Source organism: Oncorhynchus nerka, linkage group LG6 (genome assembly GCF_034236695.1).
Source record: "Oncorhynchus nerka isolate Pitt River linkage group LG6, Oner_Uvic_2.0, whole genome shotgun sequence".
NCBI lineage: Eukaryota > Metazoa > Chordata > Actinopteri > Salmoniformes > Salmonidae > Oncorhynchus > Oncorhynchus nerka.
This window is the reverse complement of record NC_088401.1, coordinates 25420968-25439773: the sequence shown is the minus strand read 5'-3', so window position 1 is coordinate 25439773 and position 18806 is coordinate 25420968. Positions and strand designations below refer to the sequence as shown.

The window sequence follows — 18806 nt, the reverse complement described above, 5'->3', positions numbered from 1 at the left end:
AAGATGCCCTTCTGGAGGCATACAGCCAGTCATTATTCCCTCATTTTGGCCTATTTGCCAAATGAAGTGCAGAGCATGCATGATGTGTGCAACTTATCACTCCAACACATGTGAACATTTAATTATTCCTTCATTCAAGTCAGTCATCCATTGTCATGTGTCTGAATGGCAATAGGAACTAAATCAAAGAGAATGAACGTTATTCATGTCTATTGAAATCCATGTGTGTATTCAAAAGTATCCAAAAGTTAGTCCATCACTTTAATAATTCAAAGTTTAATTTAGGCCTATTCAAATAAAATTGTAGGCATTGCAATTTTGCTATTATTTTGGGTACTGGTGTCTTGAATAACAACTCCATTTGTGTTTAACTTTTTATTATTGACCCTAGCTCACAGGCCTCTAAATACTTAAGAAAAACAGTTGAAAAAGCACATGCAGTGGCTGATAGTGAAAACAGATCTGGCAATAATAGGATCGTCTTGACCATGTGTGACCGCTTGGCTAAAACCTACCAGTTCAGGTTTTTGCCAATACTTCATATTTTGTTTTCTCATGTATTGATATAGCCTCTGTGTGGTGGGGTTGTGCAATGCACTTTCTTGGTTACTACTAATGCAAACGGCTGTAACAAGCCCACATACAGTGGAATTCACAAATACAAAATGCCTAATTTAAGCCCTACCGTTTTTGCTCCCAAATACTGGAAAGTGTGATTCATCAGGTTACATGATCACCACACCAACCCACGCAGCTATAAAATGATGCAATTAAATGGCCATTAACAGCATGGCATATTTATATAGTGGAATAGGCTTAGCCTAAATCATATTTACTTTCTTTTTTGCAGTTTTGCGGTTATTCTAGAAAAGGCTCTTCTGTGTCTTAATAGTATAATTCGCATAGGTCATTTGCTTAACAAGACCCAAGCCTATACTACGCCATCTACTGGTATAACATCGTTATTCAATGCCATTCTAAAACAAGCTCTAGCCTTATTTTGAAAATGAAAACCGGAAGCTGCAAAGAAACTAGCTTCTAAGCTAGTTGCTTGACTAGCTAACTTCGCTTAGCTACGTTCGGTTCATGTCATTTGCAGATGCCACATTCCTGACACGTTTGTACGTATAAAAATTATGTAAACAAGTAAAGGGATATGTAAAGTAATAATTGAACGTGTAACATCAAAATGTTAATTCATAGGGTTTGTACGTTTACGTTTCACGCATTGCTTTTCTTACGCTCCTAACAATTTCGGTATGTTCAATTTTTGGCAGCTATCTGGCGCCATCATGTTCTGCCCAGCGTCCTCTGAGCCACACATACGCTATTCAAATGCCTGGCGACTCGTTACAACTTCAGTTTTATGCACGACATGATTATATTATTGTGTTTTTTCATGTTGAGATCTAAATCCTTCCGAGAACACCACAGCGAGATTATACTACTTTTGCTACAATCGCTAGGGTCTCCCGTTTCATATGCGGTATTGTAAACGAAGTTGTGAGGATCACAGGCAGAGGAAATGGCTCCTTTGTCTGGATACAACAAAATGTGACGCGACGCATTGCAAATGTAATTTCACATACTGCATCTCAGATTAAAGCAGAGGACGGCATGTGAAGCGGAACAACCAGGGCCATAACGGAGAGCACAGACATTTATGTTGCGCCATTCAGATCGCACTGTACACAAATATGTCGGTTTGAACCCGTCTTGAACCGCTTAAGTATACCAAAATGCTTTGCAACCCTTGGAGAAAAAAAAACCAAACATGTAATTTTTTACAGTCTTTATTTTTTTTTCTAATTACAGACTTATGGGTTAAAAATAAAAAAGCTAAACTTTTTTTTTTTTAAACCCACTCCTGTTTCCAAAAACCAAACCCCTCCACACAAACCCACCCCCCTTAAAATAAAAGCGCCACTCTTTTTAATTAATTACTTTAGCCCCTGTGCCACTGTCCGAAACGGGGCCAGGGCCCTGGTCCCCCACCCCTTCTCTGGTCCCCCACCGCCCCTTCTCTGGTCCCATCTTTCTCACTCTCCCAACTAAAACAGCTGCTGCCATCTTGACATTAACTCGCTCTATAAATATGTGTGGTGGTTGGTTGTGTAGTGTCTGCAAAGTGTGTGGGCCTAGTGTGTGTGTGTAAGACAGCTCAACGCTTGTTGTAGTAAATGCCCCCTGCGGTAGCCCTGTGATCTCCCTGGCCCCCTCCCCCCCACACAGAAAGGATGGGGTGAGTGTGCATAGCAGGAGCAGTGAGAGAGAGAGACCCTGCCGAGACATTGGGGGGCGCCGCGGCCACCGGAGCAGGGGTTGTCAGCCTCCACTGGTCCTGAAACCTGAAACGACAAGAAGTGGTCTAATATACAGAGAGAGGAGAGGGGGAGAAAGAAGAGGGACACAGAGGAGGTGAAGGACATGGAGATGAGGTAAAGGACAAATGGGAGGAGAAGCAGCACAGAAAGGCAGAGGGGTGCAAGGAGGGGAAAAAAGTACCAGACCCACAAAATAAAGTAAAGTTGGCAGAGCTCTGGCCATGCTTTCTTGGGGTGAATGCCATGGGCTAAAAGGAGATGACATTTATTTTTTTACCCACTGAAAGGCAATCGCTGTCAGATACTGAAAACAAGAGAGCATGGGATGGAACCAAAGGGAGATGGTAACAAAAGTGATGAGTTAAAGGATGGGGCAGGGTAAGTGGCAACTGGTCAGATAGACAAGGGAATATGAGAACTCCAATACCACAACCTAAAAAATAAACAACATTTTTGCTATTGGAAGTTTCACATGTACGGTACATAAAAAAAAGCAAAAAAGATTGACTTATCCTCGATGTTTGCTTTTCAAATGTAAGCATTTGGGGGCTGTGACCCTCACACCCAGACAAAGGAGACACATCTGCAGCCTGAGATAACATCTTCTCAAAAGAAATGCCACCAAATCTCCCCAACGGCCATCATATACCTTACCAGGGTGACCGCACCAACTCCGCACACGCACGCTCACACACAATCGCACACTGCGGCCAGTTTGTCTGTCCAGGATATATTTATATATATTTTTTTGTCTTTTTTTTGTCTTTTTTCTTCTCAGGGTTCCTTCCTTTATTGGGGGACTTTTTTCATTCTTTTTTTGTATGGGGACAAGGAGGTGATAGTAAGGGTGTTTGGGGGTATTAGTAAGGGGAATACCACGATGTTGTTCGCCCTCGGCCCCTGGAAAAGAGAGAGAAAAAGAGGGTGAGTTTCTTGGCTTAAAAAGACAGACACCAATTTTAGGTGTCAAGTGTGTGTATGTGTGCAGGTAGAAAGGGGGCCTGGTGAGATCTCAATCCTTCAGGGAGACTGGGGGGGTGCATAAAGATTTTAATGTATACCATCTTAATGGCATTGTGCCTTTGATAAGTGTTGAATTACCACAATTTCAATTAAGAATAATTGACCGTACAGAAAGAAGCTGAAATCAGCTTTGTCAACAGTAAAATGTGTAATTCTCAGATTATACAGGACTATAAAAATAATAGGGGTGGGGACAGTGAGGCACTCGCTCTCCCTCTTTCTCTCTCTCTCTCCTCTTTCTCTCTGTTGAGAGCAGCTCCTGAGGTCGCTGTTGGGAGAGAACCTGAGAACAGCAGCCTCCAACCCACCCCACAAACCCTCCCAACAGAATGACAGACACACTAGAACAGTCCTTCACGTGCTATAGGACAGGCCACATACATACAGCATGCAGACAAAGACTCGACTGACCCATTCTCCTGACAACCTGGACCATCTCAACACAGACACAGCCAGCATCAAAATCAAATCACACATTGCTTTTCCATTCTCACACATCACCACCGTCAGACCCAGGCATCCAGTGCCCACAAACACAGGGGTCACACTAAAGCAGAAACCACTGGTTAGAATGCTGAAGTCAAAATCAGGCTGCAGGAATGAACCCTCCATTCCGGAAGTGAAGGCAGTGGGTGGGACTGCCTGGCCAAGTGGCCATCTAGCCTATGTATTTGATGCACCAATGTGTAGTTTACAATCAAGTTGGTTTTAGCAACAAGACAAAGCACCTGCACTCTCCACATAGTGGGCAAACCACTACTGGGTTAGCCCATCTCTGGGTAATATGTATGAGCCCAACCTGGTCTCAGAATTTCGTATTATTCTGTACATAAATTCAAGATGCTCCATTTAGTATGTACTAAATTTGTGGATGTTCATCGCCCATTTCGTATGATGTAATTCGTAACACAGTACCAGTCGAAAGTTGACACTCATTCCAGGGTTTTTCCTTAAATTGTTTACCATTTTCTACATTGTAGAATAATAGTGAAGACATCAATACTATGAAATAACACATGGAATCATGTAGTAACCAAGAAAGTGTTAAATCAAAATATATTTTACATTTAGGATTCTTAAAAGTAGCCACCCGTTGCCTCGATGACAGCTTTGCACACACTTGGCATTCTCTCAACCAGCAAATGTATGATATTACGAATTCTAGCTAGTGGCTAACGTTAGCTAGGCTAGGGGTTAAGTTTAGGAGTTAGGTTAAAGGGTTACGGTCAGCTAAAACGGTTAAAGTTACAGCTAACATGCTAAGTAGTAAGTAGTTGAAAAGTTGCTAATTAGCTCAAATGATCTGTGATGAGATTTGAACTCGCAACCTATGGGTTGCTAGACGTTTGCGATTTATGTATTATGTAACCATATTAAAAATGTAACATATCATACTAATTCGAGTGTCCCGGTTTTACCTTTACTATATTATGTGTAGTCTATGAGACCAGGCTGATGAGCTATCTATCAGAGTGCATGGGGCATGAGATTCTGACTAGACCAAAATCATTTTCAATCACATATAATTTCCAAATCACATGTCATCCTACTAATTGTCTTAAATAGGACTTTGCAGATACTTTTTTTTGCCCGGCAAAAATATGCTATCAGTGATTGTTGATTGACAATCATATCAGCAGCTCCCACAGAGGGGACAAATAAGGTACTACAGATGACCAACGGATACCATTAGTCTAGATGAATGGAAAGGTTGGTCCATTGGTCAGAATCTCATTGCATGTCAGTTGTTGAGGATGCTCAGTTTGATTGCTCTGCAGCCCTCAGTCTCAGCAATACATATTGAACAGCACATGGGCCCAGAGACAGAGCTCCACCGTGAGCGCTCAATGAGTCATCATGGGAACCCCCCTCTCACCTCACACTGAGAGACACAGCAGGACACACACTCCAGGGAGACACACCAGACTCCCAGTGCACAGAGCTTTGATCCACTCCAGGTTTTACATACATAGGGGGTAGGCTTTTGTATGGATTGAAAACAAATACAGATTGCAGGGATGTTGCTTTGGAAAGGTCACAGGCAAAAGACAGCTCTGGAGCAGCTGCACCAGGTTAACAAACAGGATGGATATATTCTATTCCTCTGAACACAGTGCACTTGTCTCCTAACAGTGAATCATTAGAACAACATCTAGTTAACTGAGAGGAAAAGTACAGCAGGAAAACTAATACTATAGAAATATACACACGCACCAATTAATGTTTAAGCAACAATGCTAACGTGTCTACCTAGAGATGGTACACTAAAGACACCCATTTGCATTTAAAACTTACATGGCATCTTAATTGTCCTTAAGGTCGCATCAACATTCTAAAATGGAATCCAACCATTAGCACCGAACAAATGAAAACAAAACCAGGCAAGTCACTCTTTGCCTGTCACCTTTTAAAGTATTAATGACCAGCACTATGGGAGAGATGCTCACTCACAGACAGTATGTATGTATACGTAATGTATGTCCAAGTCGTACAAAGAGCCTGCCACGCATACATGTACAGCCTGGGAGGATCGCACTGCCGTGCACTGACAGTTTGGCTGCCTCCTCTGAAACGGTTGTAGGTGGTGCATGCAACAAGACCGCTCCACACTGACTGACCCATCTGACTCCCTCCACCAGTCTCGCTTACCTTTCCACTCACCATTACCCCACTCTAAAAGGGAACCTCTCCTCCACTGTGCTCTGGATACACACCTTCACTGATTTTGCTGGAATGTTGTTCAGCAATGCTAGCCTACGCTTCAGTCCCCTCCCACTACAGGCAGGCTTATAGACGTTCAGTGCCTATAGCAACAGTCTATACCCCCCTTGGATTTCTTCACATTTTATTGTGTTACGAAGTAACATATACATTTGTCAATCTACACAATATACTCTGTCAAAACGCAAAATTCAAACTTTTTAAAGATGAAAATTAAAACACGAATATATCTCGAAATGGACAACACCTTTGGCAGCGATTACAGCTGGGTACATTTGAGTCATTTAGCAGACACTTATCAAGAGTGACTTACAGGAGAAATTAAGGTTGTGCCTTGCTCAAGGGCACAGATTATTCACCTAGTCGGCTTGGGGATTCAAACCAGCAACCTTTCAGTTACTTGCCCAACCCTCTTAAATCACAAGGCTACCTGGGTAAGTCTTATAAGAGCTTTACTGTATTGTGCAATATTTACCCATGATTCTTTAAAAAAATAAAAATATTATTCAAACTCTGTCAAGGATCATGGCTGGCCATAGACTTAAATCAGCTTGAAAGTCTAACTCAGCTACTCAGGAAGAGTTACACTTCTTGGTTAGCAACTCCAGTGTAGATTTTGGCTGTGTGTTGTCGGTTATGGTCATGCTGAAAGGTGAATTCCTCTTGCAGTGTCTGGTGTAAAGCAGACTGAACAATGTTTTCCTCTAGCATTTTGCCTGTGCTTACCTACAAGAGCGGCCTACAATAAAAAATCAAATAAAAATTGCATCCCATAACATTTTAACATGGAAATAGCGGTTTTATCATTCAGCCTATAGTAGCAGCCAATATGTGGTGTTCAATGTAGGCCCACATTCCATGAGATGTGGAAAGAAAATACAAAGGCAGGGCTTGATATTAGCCTGTCTGCTTATCCACTTCTCCTTCAGACAAGGTGACTGAAAATGCGTTGTTTGAGGTAAGAAACCACTTTACAAGGGCTCCAGTGGCGCAGCGGTCTAAGGCACTGCATCTCAGTGCAAGAGGGGCCACTACAGTCCCTGTTTCAAATCTAGGCTGAAATACATCCGGCCGTGATTGGGAGTCGCACAATCGGCCCGGGGTAGGCCGTGTTGAAACTAAGAATTTTCTTAACTGACTTGCCTAGTTAAAGAAATAAAATGCATTATTCCCATACGATTATTATAGAGAATCAGACAAACTATGCTACCCTTTGCCTACTTCGCTTTTACAAGACAGTCTCAAAATACAACACTGCCCCTTTAAGAGTTACAAAAAAAGCTCTCAACCTGACTCGCTTTTCAAAGATGGCTAGAAATGTAAACATTTTGTGCTCTTGTAGGAAGCAACCACTCCCCATTGTTGACTAGAAATTGGCTATAACTGGGATAAAAACTCACTAACTAGCAAAGGATATGAACAAAACTTGCACAGGTGGCTACATGCAGCGCTTGCTTTGATCTCAAAACAAGCTCAGCAACTCATGACCGCTCATGCTGTAAACACAGTCCAGTTCAAAGTGTCAGATCCATATATGGCACTTTGCATATAGGCCTACTGCAGGGCTGGTTATGGCGCACCGGTCTGTGTAGAGTATGGGCCTGCGTCGAGCCTGTCAATGCAATAGAATCCATATATATATATATATATAAATTCATTTTATTTCACCCCAATTTTGTGATTTCAAATTGGTAGTGAGTCTTGTCCCGTCGCTGCAACTCCCCTATGGACCCGAGAGAGGTGAAGGTCAAGAGCCATGTGTCCTAAAACACGACCCTGCCAAGCCGCACTGCTTCTTGACACACTGCTTAATCCGGAAGCCAGCCCGCCAATGTGTCGGAGGAAACATTATCCAGCTTGCAACTGAAGTCAGCTTGCAGGCACCCGGCCCACCACAAGAGTGCGATGGGACAAGTATATCCCGGCCTGGCCAAACCCTCTCCTAACCCGGACGACGCTGAGAGAATTGTGCGCCGCCTCACGGGTCTTCTTGTTACAGCTGGCTGTGACACAGCCTGGGATCGAACCCAGGTCTGTAGTGACGCCTCAAGCACTACAGTGCCTTAAACCGCAGTGCCATTTGGGAGTTCCTTGCAATAGAATCCTACGCCAATGCGCTCTACCTACAAGAAAATCTCTTGCAGATCGTTTGGCATACTAAGTCTTGCATAGTTTGTTTTGTTTCGGTATGTTAGATTGAAAGTGGCTAATATTAGGGCCTCCCGAGTCTAGCTGCAAAATAAATGTATGCATACATGTTATTCAATCATTGCACCCAAACTGCTCACAAGCTTCTGTATGGGCAGGTGCTAAAATAGAACTATGTTCTATTTGTGGCGCTCAGCAAGTCCTGCCTCTCCCATTTCCTCAATTGGTTTTTAAGAGCATATACCCACATGGGTGATTGGAAGATGAACTGAAGTCCACATTCAGTTCATCTGTTGTAATGCGCCGTAAAGTTGGTTGCCAACCGCCATATAAAGTTCAAAGAAGAAAAAGCATGAAGAGATTACAAAAAACTAATTGGGTTTACCGTTTATTATGAACTCTCAGAGTAGAGGACCTTGTGCATTTCAGATATAATAAACAACCCAGTGTTAATATCCCAGGACAAATTAGCTAGTAACAGCAAGCTAGCTAGCTACATTTCCATAAATGTTTAATGCTTTTCGACCTGTCCCCAGGTTCAGAGTTTGTTTTTGATATTTCAACCTGCGTGTCCTGATTACTTCTGGTGTGGCGGGACAAAATAAACATGCGGACGTGCATGCGGTTTGGTCAGTATAAGTCGCTCTTGATAAGCGCATTTGCTAAATGACTAAAATGTAAACATTTAAAAATGTTTGTAAAAATCCTGTTTAGCACCTTCAGGTGCTACAACTTTTTATTCTGCAACGACTATATTTTTGTCCTTTAATTTTTATTCCTTTGTTAAAGTGTAGAACTTTATTTTCACTGACATTATGGAAGATTGTGTAGATCAATGAAATGTATTTATTAAAATCTATTTCAATCCCACTTTGTAACACAACAAAATGTGAAAGACTGGTGTAGACTTTCTATAGACACTGTACCTTCAATGATTCTCTATACACCCAGTTTCAACCACCAGCCCATAGACACCTGATGGCCCCACTGAGTCTAGGGCAGGAGCATGTTTAGAATTGAGCATACTCTCTCCTCAGTACTCTCTCTTCACTGCACATTCTGAAGCCAGGTCAGAAAACCATCACTAGCACCTGCCCCTTCAGTGTTTGCGCTACCAAATTACTTACACCAATTCGGTGCTTTAAGATCTACAAACAGTGTGTGTGTGGTGGGGGGGGTTGGCTTCAGGCTTTACAGTGTCCTCACTGCCCACCATCTCCCGCTCTGCTCATCCTCACTTCCTCCATAATCTCACTAATTCTACCGCCTTTCAACTCACTCTCCCTCACTTTTCCACACTCTTCCCCTCCCCCAGGTAATGGCCAGCTGTCTCTCAGTCTCAGGGTATGAGTGTTCCGGGGTGCTCACCTGAAGGCCCGTCCTCTGCCTCTGGGCGGTGTGTAGCCACTGTAGTAACGTGCGCGCGACGGGTTGAAGTTCCCTCCTCGTGAGCGGAAGCGGGCCCGAGGAAACCCGCGGTCTGTGGTGCTGATACCTGGCCTGTTTGTTCTCTTCACACCCACCTGGCAGGATCAAGACAGGGGAAACCGGAAAGCACAGGTTAGACAATAGCACAGGGGCCTCAGAGTTCAGAAGGGTACAGGGGTCAGTCCCATTTAACACCCAGTTAACATAGGAAATGGAACTGAAATTCAGTTCATACAGAAACTGCTCAGAATTTAGATTTTCCCCATTTCTTTATTTAATTTGAAACGGAATTGACTGACAGTAGCTAGGTTTCCATCCAATTGGCGACAGATTTTCATACAAATATTCTAAAATCTGCATAAAAACCATAAACGCAAATCAGAGATTTGTTTCCATCAAACCGACTTGCTGGGGACAAAAAAAGTCTGTGCGTGATGATGTCGTAGAAAGGCGCATCAAACTCCTCACCATGCACTTTCACCACCCTGGGAAGTTCATAACTTAATCTATAACCTAATAAACTGTAGTCATAGTGGGAGGACCACACAGCATATCGCGTGACTCCCAAGTTTACTTGGTTATTATATCAATATTTGCACATACATATCTGTAGTTGCCATGGCAGGCATGACTTTTTCCCCAACATGTACTTTACTCGCATACAAAAAGGTTGAATGGAAACCTGGTTTTTGAAACAGTGTTGCGTCCTCACCTTAATCTGCCTTCCTCTGAACAGAGACTCGTCCAATGCCATGGCCGTCCTCACAGACTCCTTGTCTGAAAACTCGATATAGGCAAACCTGCAACAGCAGCAGAAATATAAGAGCGTCATGAGGCACTAAAATCAGAGCACAAATCACTGAACAATCATGGACACCTCTTTTCAATAATTCCCTAATAATGACAAAAACATGTGTGATGAGCAACAGTTTAGCAACCTGATCATCATCATCCTAACTGGTTTCTCATACACAAATACAAGCTTTAGAAAATAACTCCAGGCTATTATAATAAGCAGTTACTTTCAATTAACTAAAAGTAACACTACTGAGACCTGAATCAAACAGAATAATATTAGCTAGTATAATTGCATTACTTTAAGTGGAAAGGGAATGATAAAAGCTTTTATACTAGTCATGAATTGTACACCTGTGCGCATGGCTATAAAATGGACATGGGCACTTGAGTGAGCTAGACCACCATGTCAGTAAAGAAATCCTCTGTGCTGAAGTCCAAGTCATCTCTATAGAGAGTTAGGGCAATGTGGTTTCAGTCTTTTGAGAGAGCCACTTTCTCCTCCTTAGCTGTTGCTAAGTGATAAACAACACAATGTAGAAGTGTCTATTTCTGATAGTAAAAAAAAAAATGCAGATATGCAATTTGTTGACCCCCCCCCCCCCACTCTCTGAAGGTCTAACCAAGCAAGCACCTACAGACTGGGTCTATGAGCAATGTGACAAAATAATGGGTCGGCTGAACACAGATCTGTAACCTTACAAGCTGAAATTCCCAAATGTATCTATTCAATAATGCATCCATGCGAATCAGTGCCACACAAATAAATATTTTTAACCTTCATTTAAACAGGAAGATCCCATTGAAGTAAAGGCCTGCATGTACAAAATCATACAAATTCAAAACATGACGATCAGACGTGTGAGCATGTAGATGATCTTGAGGCTGAAAGTCTTCTTAACTCTAGATCACACTGCTTTAGATGACTAGGACAATGTATTTACTTAACTGTGAATAAAGATGCACTAATTCTCTAACCCGCACGTGGAATGTCGGCAATTACCCTCTGGGATGCCGAGAGGGTATAGCTGGTAAAAATGGTGTCTACGCAATCTTTAGGGTAGAGGCTGTAGACGTCTTATTTACTCTAGATGACTGATAGAAGAACGCTGCATAGTGTACTCACAGGTCTGCAAGTGAAAGAGCACTACTGCAAATGGAGGGAATGAGGGTGTAGGCATTTACCCTTTGGGATGCCCTGTGAACTTGTCACACAGGATGGTGACTCTGTTGACGGAGCCGCAACCGTGAAAGTGGGCTTCTAGCTCCTCCGCCGTGGCGCCGTAATCAACCTGTCCACAGAGAGGGAGAACAGTGAAATACCGCTGACAATGGCTAGTCAATTCCGCAATACAGAATCAACTCAGTGCCAAACTCCAAATCGAGGTTTTTGCATTCAAAGTAGTGTGAAATCGTGCATGATGTCAATTTGAAACTCTGCTACACTCATCATATGATAGAATCATCTTGAACACCTAACCAGGTGAATTCCACATACACCCAAAATAGAAACACCATCTGAGGTTAAGGAGAGGGTGAAGCCTTACGTTTCCAACATAGATAGATCTCGCGTCAGCTTCCATTTTCTCCTCGATGGACATGATGACGGGACCGGCTAGAGAGAGCAAAATTGAGACAAATTTATATACACTACCGTTCAAAAGTTTGGGGTCACTTAGAAGTGTCCTTGTTTTCCATGAAAACATACATGAAATGAGGTGCAAAATTAATAGGAAATAGTCAAGACAAGGTTATAAATAATGATTTTGAATTGAAATAATTGTGCCCTTCAAACTTTGCTTTCGTCAAAGAATCCTCCGTTTGCAGCAATTACAGCCATGCAGACCTTTGGCATTCTAGTTAACAATTTGTTGAGGTAATCTGAAGAGATTTCAACCCATACTTCCTGAAGCACCTCCCACAAGTTGGATTGGCTTGATGCGCACTTCTTACATACCATACGGTCAAACTGCTCCCACAACAGCTCAATAGGGCTGAGATTATAGATAGCTAGTATTCTGACTGCTTCTTCCCTAAATAGTTCTTGCCTAGTTTGGAGCTGTGCTTTGGGTCATTGTCCTGTCGTAGGAGGAAATTGTCTCCAATTAAGCGCCGTCCACAGGGTATGGCGTTGCAAAATGGAGCGATAGCCTTCCTTCTTCAAGACCTCTTTTATCCTGTATCACCACCAAAGCACCCCCAGACCATCAAATTGCCTCCACCATGCTTGACAGATGGCGTCAAGCACTCCCCCACGAATGTTCTTTGTGATCCGAACACCTCAAACTTAGATTTGTCTTTCCAATCTTCCTCTGTCTAGTATCTGTGTTCTTTTGCCCATCTTAAGCTTTTCTTTTCATTGGCCAGTCTGAGATATGGCTTTCTTTGCAACTGCCTAGAATGCCAGCATCCCGGTGTCTCCTCTTCACTGTTGACGTTGAAACTGTTGTTTTGCGGGTACTACTTAATGAAGCTGCCAGTTGAGGACTTGTGAGGCACCTGTTTCTCAAACTACACACTAATGTACTTGTCCTCTTGCTTAGTTGTGCACCGGGGCCTCCCACTCCTCTTTCTATTCTGGTTAGAGACAGTTTGCGCTGTTCTGTGAAGGTAGTAGTACACAGCATTGTACGAGATGTTCAGTTTCTTGGCAATTTCTCGTATGGAATGGCCTTAATTTCTCAGAACAATAGACTGACGAGTTTCAGAAGAAAGGTCTTTGTTTCTGGCCATTTTGAGCCTGTAATTGAACCCACAAATGCTGATGCTCCAGATGCAATAAAACTGGCCTTTTTGTTTCTTTAAATCAGCACAACAGTTTTCAGCTGTGCGTAACATAATTGCAAGTGTTTTCCAATAATCAATTAGCCTTTTAAAATGATTATCGTGGATGAGCTAACACAACCATGCCATTGGAACATAGGCGTGATGGTTACTGATAATGGGCCTCTGTACGCCCATGTAGATTTATCTTTTTAATTATTATTATATATTTTTTTATAGCTTCAATAGTCATTTACAACATCTACACTGTATTTCTGATCAATGTGATATTATTTTAATGGGATTTTGTGTGTGCTTTTCTTTCAAAAACAAGGACATTTCTAAGTGACCCCAAACTTTTGAACGGTAGTGTATATTTGGAAGGGTTTGATATTAATTCATCTCCGTCTTGTAGCTGCTCTGGAAACTTCTGTGAAATACAAAAATCAGTCGGTCTTCTCAAACAGTAATTTTTGGGAGACATGTTCCAAGGCACCTTATCACTCTTTCTTCCCAAATAAACTCACCTGGTGGAGGGCTAAGATTCATCTGTTTCTCCACCTCGTTCTGTAACTCCTTCAGCTTTTCTGCTTCCTCCTCCATCTCTCGCACCCGAGCTTTGATCGCCTCCAGCTCCTGAAAATAAATAAATCAATACATCAATATTCATCAATTGCAACACACACCACACCTAGTCGGCAGGCTTGACAGACATCATGGGAAGAAAACAAAAAAAATGTACCGAATAAATTATTTCATCGTATTCATCCATGCCGTGCAAGCGCATGACACAATTGGCAGTTCAGTAGCCTAAGATGACCCTGTTCCTGCACTAGCTGCTGAGTGGAACAGGCTCGCAGCACATGACCATTGGCCCGGGGTCTTTGGATCAGGCTTCACCATTCATTTCACAGACTGCTCGCTCAGCAAGAATCCCCACCGCCTCAGTGATGGCCAATAAGACAGTGGTGCCATACATCCTGTTGGGTGGGATCCCTTATTGGGTTTAGGCCTCCTCGACATTGCTGCATTGCAGCGCAGTGGGAGTTGCTCCAAATCCATCCTGGACTACTGACACAATTTGCATTGCAGGTTAATCCATTCCAGGTCTTGGGGATGTCTTGCATGGCCCCATTGATCATAACAAACAATAGACAAATTCAACAGCTTCGACTGGCTTCAAGAGGAAACAGTGAAATCCCTGGAAACTACATGGCTTATTTGATTCGGTGATGACTGGCTGCATTTTGTCGCATATTTAGTGTAGTCTCTTCCCTCCTGAAAATATCGAAGGATGCAAGCCCAGCCCTAAAAAATACCGCACCCCCAGTCTCGTGCTTTACATAATTGCTTTCGAACACATTCATGCCAAAGACCACTATCACACATGCATATACAAATCAGAAACATTGTAGATAACATAAATGCAAGCCAACAGCTTTAATGTGACTATTTTCAAACCGCATCTTTAACACTTCCACAGTAATATCCATTACCCACTAATTTATCAAGAGATAATACCTACTTATAATAGTCTTGCGTTTCGCAAGTGATTCAATGACTTTACTGGGAGAATAAACATGCGTGTCAGGTGCATGTCTGAAACATCCCAATTATTAGCAAGCCAACTAGCATTATCTCGTCGGCTCCCTCCCACTAACGTTATATCCAGCCCAAATATCCATAAATCCCTACTACAACAGAGCAGTGCAGCATACTTTTCTGCTAGCATTTTAGCTATATAACAGATAGATAGTAAGTCAAAACATTAAAGCTTTTTTTACTAGTCATCACTTAAATTTTCACGGAGTTGACCATCATGTTCCGTATGCGCATCAGCGCTTCCATTACAGCAGCCGTCAGCGTATGAGAAAAGAAAGGAGGCGTGTTTACCGTGAGCTCTCGCAGTGTCTGCGGATGGACTCGCAATTCGGCGGCTAATGGCGGCCTGTCCTACCCTCGCCCCTGTCTACATCTCCGTATTGCATTTTTGCGACGAATATTTTTTCTCCACTAGGTCGACAGCACTGGCGCAGAGAAACTACCAACGCTGCTGCGCCAACATGGCCGCCAAAATCACGCATGTCACCACACATTTCTACTGAGCCTCAATGTCGGATATCAACCAAGAGATTTTTTTTTTAAAAACACCGGGAATAAAAAATATAGCTGATTGCAGCTTAAAATAACGCGTTACACCCGCAATCTCTATCGTACAATACACATGTATTGTCTCAACTTGAGTGAGATTTTGGGCATAAACTATGCCCTTCACTTACCGGGTCCTCGATCGCGGCCTCTCCCTCCTCTAATCCAGGTTCCTCATCGCCAACACCCGGGTCTTCTAGTTCTGGGTGCCCTGGGTCTGAGTCCAGCAGGGATTCTTCCGTCATCCCTGAGTCCATTCCGTTACCGAACTCCGCCATCTCCCAATTCCGGTTTATCCGACGCGCCTCGTGGCTTAAACCAACGTTACAGGCCCCTACTCACACAGCGGGAGAGTGAGTGGGGCGAAAGAAAAAAAACGGCGGAAACCGCCGCTTAGGAAAGTTAAAACGTGAAATAAAAGGCCAGCTTCGACTCTAGCCACTGTCCGAACGGGTTCCAACTACAATTGCAAAGACTACTTCAGTTGTGTGTGTGTGTATCAAAGTTTCAGTGGAGAGCCTAACGTTACAGTTTATTTACATTAAGAAATATACATAACCTAAAAAATTCTCTTCGCGAGTGCTGTGTCCTCAGTTCAGAAATGGAAGTCGGGGGTGGAGTTACGTACTGCGGGCGTAAACTCGCAATCTTATTACTCAATTAAGCATTGTAGACACACCTTCTACCGTTTTTCGTTGTCGTCTATTGGATATATTGCAGCACATTTATGCATTCTTACCAATTTCGCTTTTACACTTCAAACTCTGATTCGATTTAGAAGTATGTCAATCACAAAGCCCACCCATTTAGTCTTTCGACCGATGACTGAATTTTCATTAATTCTCTGCTCCTCCACGAGCACAGATAGAACGAATGAGACAGATATTTCACCGGATGTATAAATGTGAAGCATCCGCTTGGCATTTGCAAAAACGACCAAATCTGTTTTTGAGAGAAAGCCCAGTGCCCAGCAACGGGAACGATGGAACATTCTGCAACATTTCTCATCGATTAAACGTTTGATCTCGTTACAGTTTTCTGTTCCCAAAACTAGAATATGTTATGAACAGAGTGGACTAAGTCTTGTACACTTTACCTTTTGCGAATATTTTTTTTAAAATCACGTTAATTAGAAGGAGTGCAATGGCGAATTGAGTTATTGCACACGCGCACTTAACAGAGTAGGTGTTCCCTAACGGAAATAAACCGACGCATGCAAGAACGGGCCAATAGGCTCTCGTTTGCTCGTGCTTGGCTCTTCCCACCTCCTTGCTTGTTCAGCCCACTGTGACTAATTCTTTCCCATTGGAAATGACAGGCTGTGGTCTATCTTGGTTTAGTTATATAAATATTTGCTGCTAGCGTGACACCTTCGAGTCAGGTGAATCCACCTCAGTCAATTACATATCTTTGGCAGCAATGCACACTTTCAATATTAAAATAATAAAAAATACAAAAATTCTCAGAAATGGTGGGGATTGATGTTACTGCAAGAAAAGTCTAGTGAGAGAAAGTGTTGTGAATAAAGCACATAGCTAAATGTTTACCATGTAATTTATACAGTTTGTTTTTTATTAAACTACCAGATCAGGTTGGGTTACAGATTAGGTTGTAATCTTGAAAATAAATGGCTGGATGTGTAATAACTGTAAATATCTAACTGCAGACAACCAATGTATATTGAGAGCTCCTCACAGGCGCAGTAGAACTATCATCAGCTTATGCTACTGCGTCCATGTGCCCAGGCTTCATAGGCCTATCCAAATGAGCTATCACAAAAGCCCTATAGGTATCTCACCTCTGCCACCAGTGTAGCCGACTGATGTACACATAAGTATTGGGTGCTATCGTACTATCCTGCGGTCCAGAGACGAGAGCTCTACCATCCACACCAACAGCCCAGGGGCCTCATTTATCAATCATGCGTAGGCACAAATCCGTGAGTAAACCAAATGTGAGATTGATCAATATGAACGGTTGCTTGTGTGTGCATAAATGTACGCACAGCCATGACCATGTGTATGCACAGTGCCAAGTGGTGAAACTGCTTGTCAAACGTAGAATTGGGAAAAGGTGTTGAAAATGTGTGAAATTGTGAGAGTAGGCCTAATAATTAAATCATTTTTAAATTTGTGAATTCATGCAACATACTGTATCTTAACAGATAATTTGACCCCCATCAGTACATTTGTTAAGATAATAATCCATATAAAGTATTTTGTTCAATTAGAGAAGGTATTCCCAAACTGGGGTTCACGTAACACAGGGGTACGAGCAATGCCGTCGGGGGTACGCCAACTAAAAATGTGATTCAGATTTTTAAAATAAAAATAAAACTTTTTTTGTTGTTGTTTTTTTCACATTTTCAAACGGTCTATATATATTTTCCAACAGGGTTATCCATTTGAGTGAGTTTTTTTCTCTCACCTGAATAGCCTTGTTTCACTGCCAAAAATAAAATTAAACCATCTAGTGTTCAGCAAATAGCAACACAATGTCAAATACAGGTAGCCTAGTCAAATAATTAACATCCAATCACATTAACCATTACTCTCTCGCGGGAATTCCACTAACGGTCGTATGTTTGCTCTAAAATTGATAAATGGTTAAAAGAAGTAAGGCTCGCGTCCATAGAGACATATACCAGCTCTACTTATAGTACTGCTACTACCAGCAGTACTACACCTGCACCTGTCGATGACACAAGTTGTTCTGCTTCCAGGAACACATCCAATGCTGGCATCAGTAATTCTACATTTGTTGTTAGCCCAGCTAGCATGAAAGTTGTGAATCTGATGCAGCCGAAGAGCTACTGCCCCCTAACCCGTGAAAGCACCGAACAACAGGCAGGGGCGTTGGACCATCGAAGAGGCGCAAATATGATGAGAACTACATTGATTTGGGCTTCACTTATATTGGGAGTAGTGCCTTTCCCCAGTGACAGTGTGTTTTATGTGCAAAAGTACTATCTCACAACTCGATGAAACCTTCACTCTTGCGCAGACATTTAGAAACAAAACATGCCAATTTGAAAAATAAGCCACGGGAGTTTTTTGAGTGAGAATTAAGATGACTTTCAAGTAATAAGACATGTATAAAAGCAACAGATACCATTAGTAAGAAGGGGCTAGAAGTGTCTTATATGGTGAGCTACCGAGTGGCTAGGACAGGCAAGCCCCATACTATTGTGGAGGACTTAATTCTTCCTGCTGCCGCGGATATGGCTGGGACAATGCTGGGGGAAAAGGCCAAAAAAACTATACAGACAATGCCTTCATCAAACTAAACTGTTTCACGATGCATCAGTGACATGGCAGGAGATGTTTCGAAACAATTACTGCTTCACATACAAGCCAGTGAATTCTATGCGTTACAGCTGGATGAGTCAACAGACGTGGCGGGCCTGGCACAGCTCCTGATATACTGTATGTCTGTTACATTTATGTGGGTTAAATT

At 42.5% G+C, this 18806-nt stretch overlaps 1 protein-coding gene across 2 annotated transcripts; it reads right to left on the bottom strand.

Annotated features, from left to right (window-relative positions):
- Positions 1-1777: 1777 nt before the first annotated feature.
- LOC115130235 (polyadenylate-binding protein 2-B-like) lies at positions 1778-15987 on the bottom strand. Of its 2 annotated transcripts, none has more exons than XM_065019429.1 (7): positions 15482-15987; positions 13730-13838; positions 11987-12054; positions 11625-11731; positions 10357-10444; positions 9585-9739; positions 1778-2348 (listed from the first exon to the last, which is right to left on the bottom strand). In XM_065019429.1, exons 1-7 carry the CDS (start codon positions 15626-15628, stop codon positions 2162-2164), a joined length of 861 nt encoding a protein of 286 aa, XP_064875501.1. In that variant the 5' UTR covers positions 15629-15987; the 3' UTR covers positions 1778-2161. The 2 variants fall into 2 exon arrangements, with proteins under 2 accessions (XP_064875501.1, XP_064875502.1); XM_065019430.1 differs by lacking the exon at positions 1778-2348 and adding an exon at positions 2519-3224 and having other exon boundaries at positions 15482-15986.
- Positions 15988-18806: the final 2819 nt, after the last annotated feature.

Excerpts from the sequence above, each read along its gene's own strand:
- LOC115130235 (XM_065019429.1), bottom strand. The coding sequence starts at position 15,628 with ATGGCGGAGTTCGGTAACGGAATGGACTCAGGGATGACGGAAGAATCC. Across the intron at positions 13,839-15,481 it reads AGGCCGCGATCGAGGACCCG|GAGCTGGAGGCGATCAAAGC; the intron begins GTAAGTGAAGGG and ends ATTTATTTTCAG. Across the intron at positions 2,349-9,584 it reads GGCAGAGGACGGGCCTTCAG|GTTTCAGGACCAGTGGAGGC; the intron begins GTGAGCACCCCG and ends TTGTCGTTTCAG.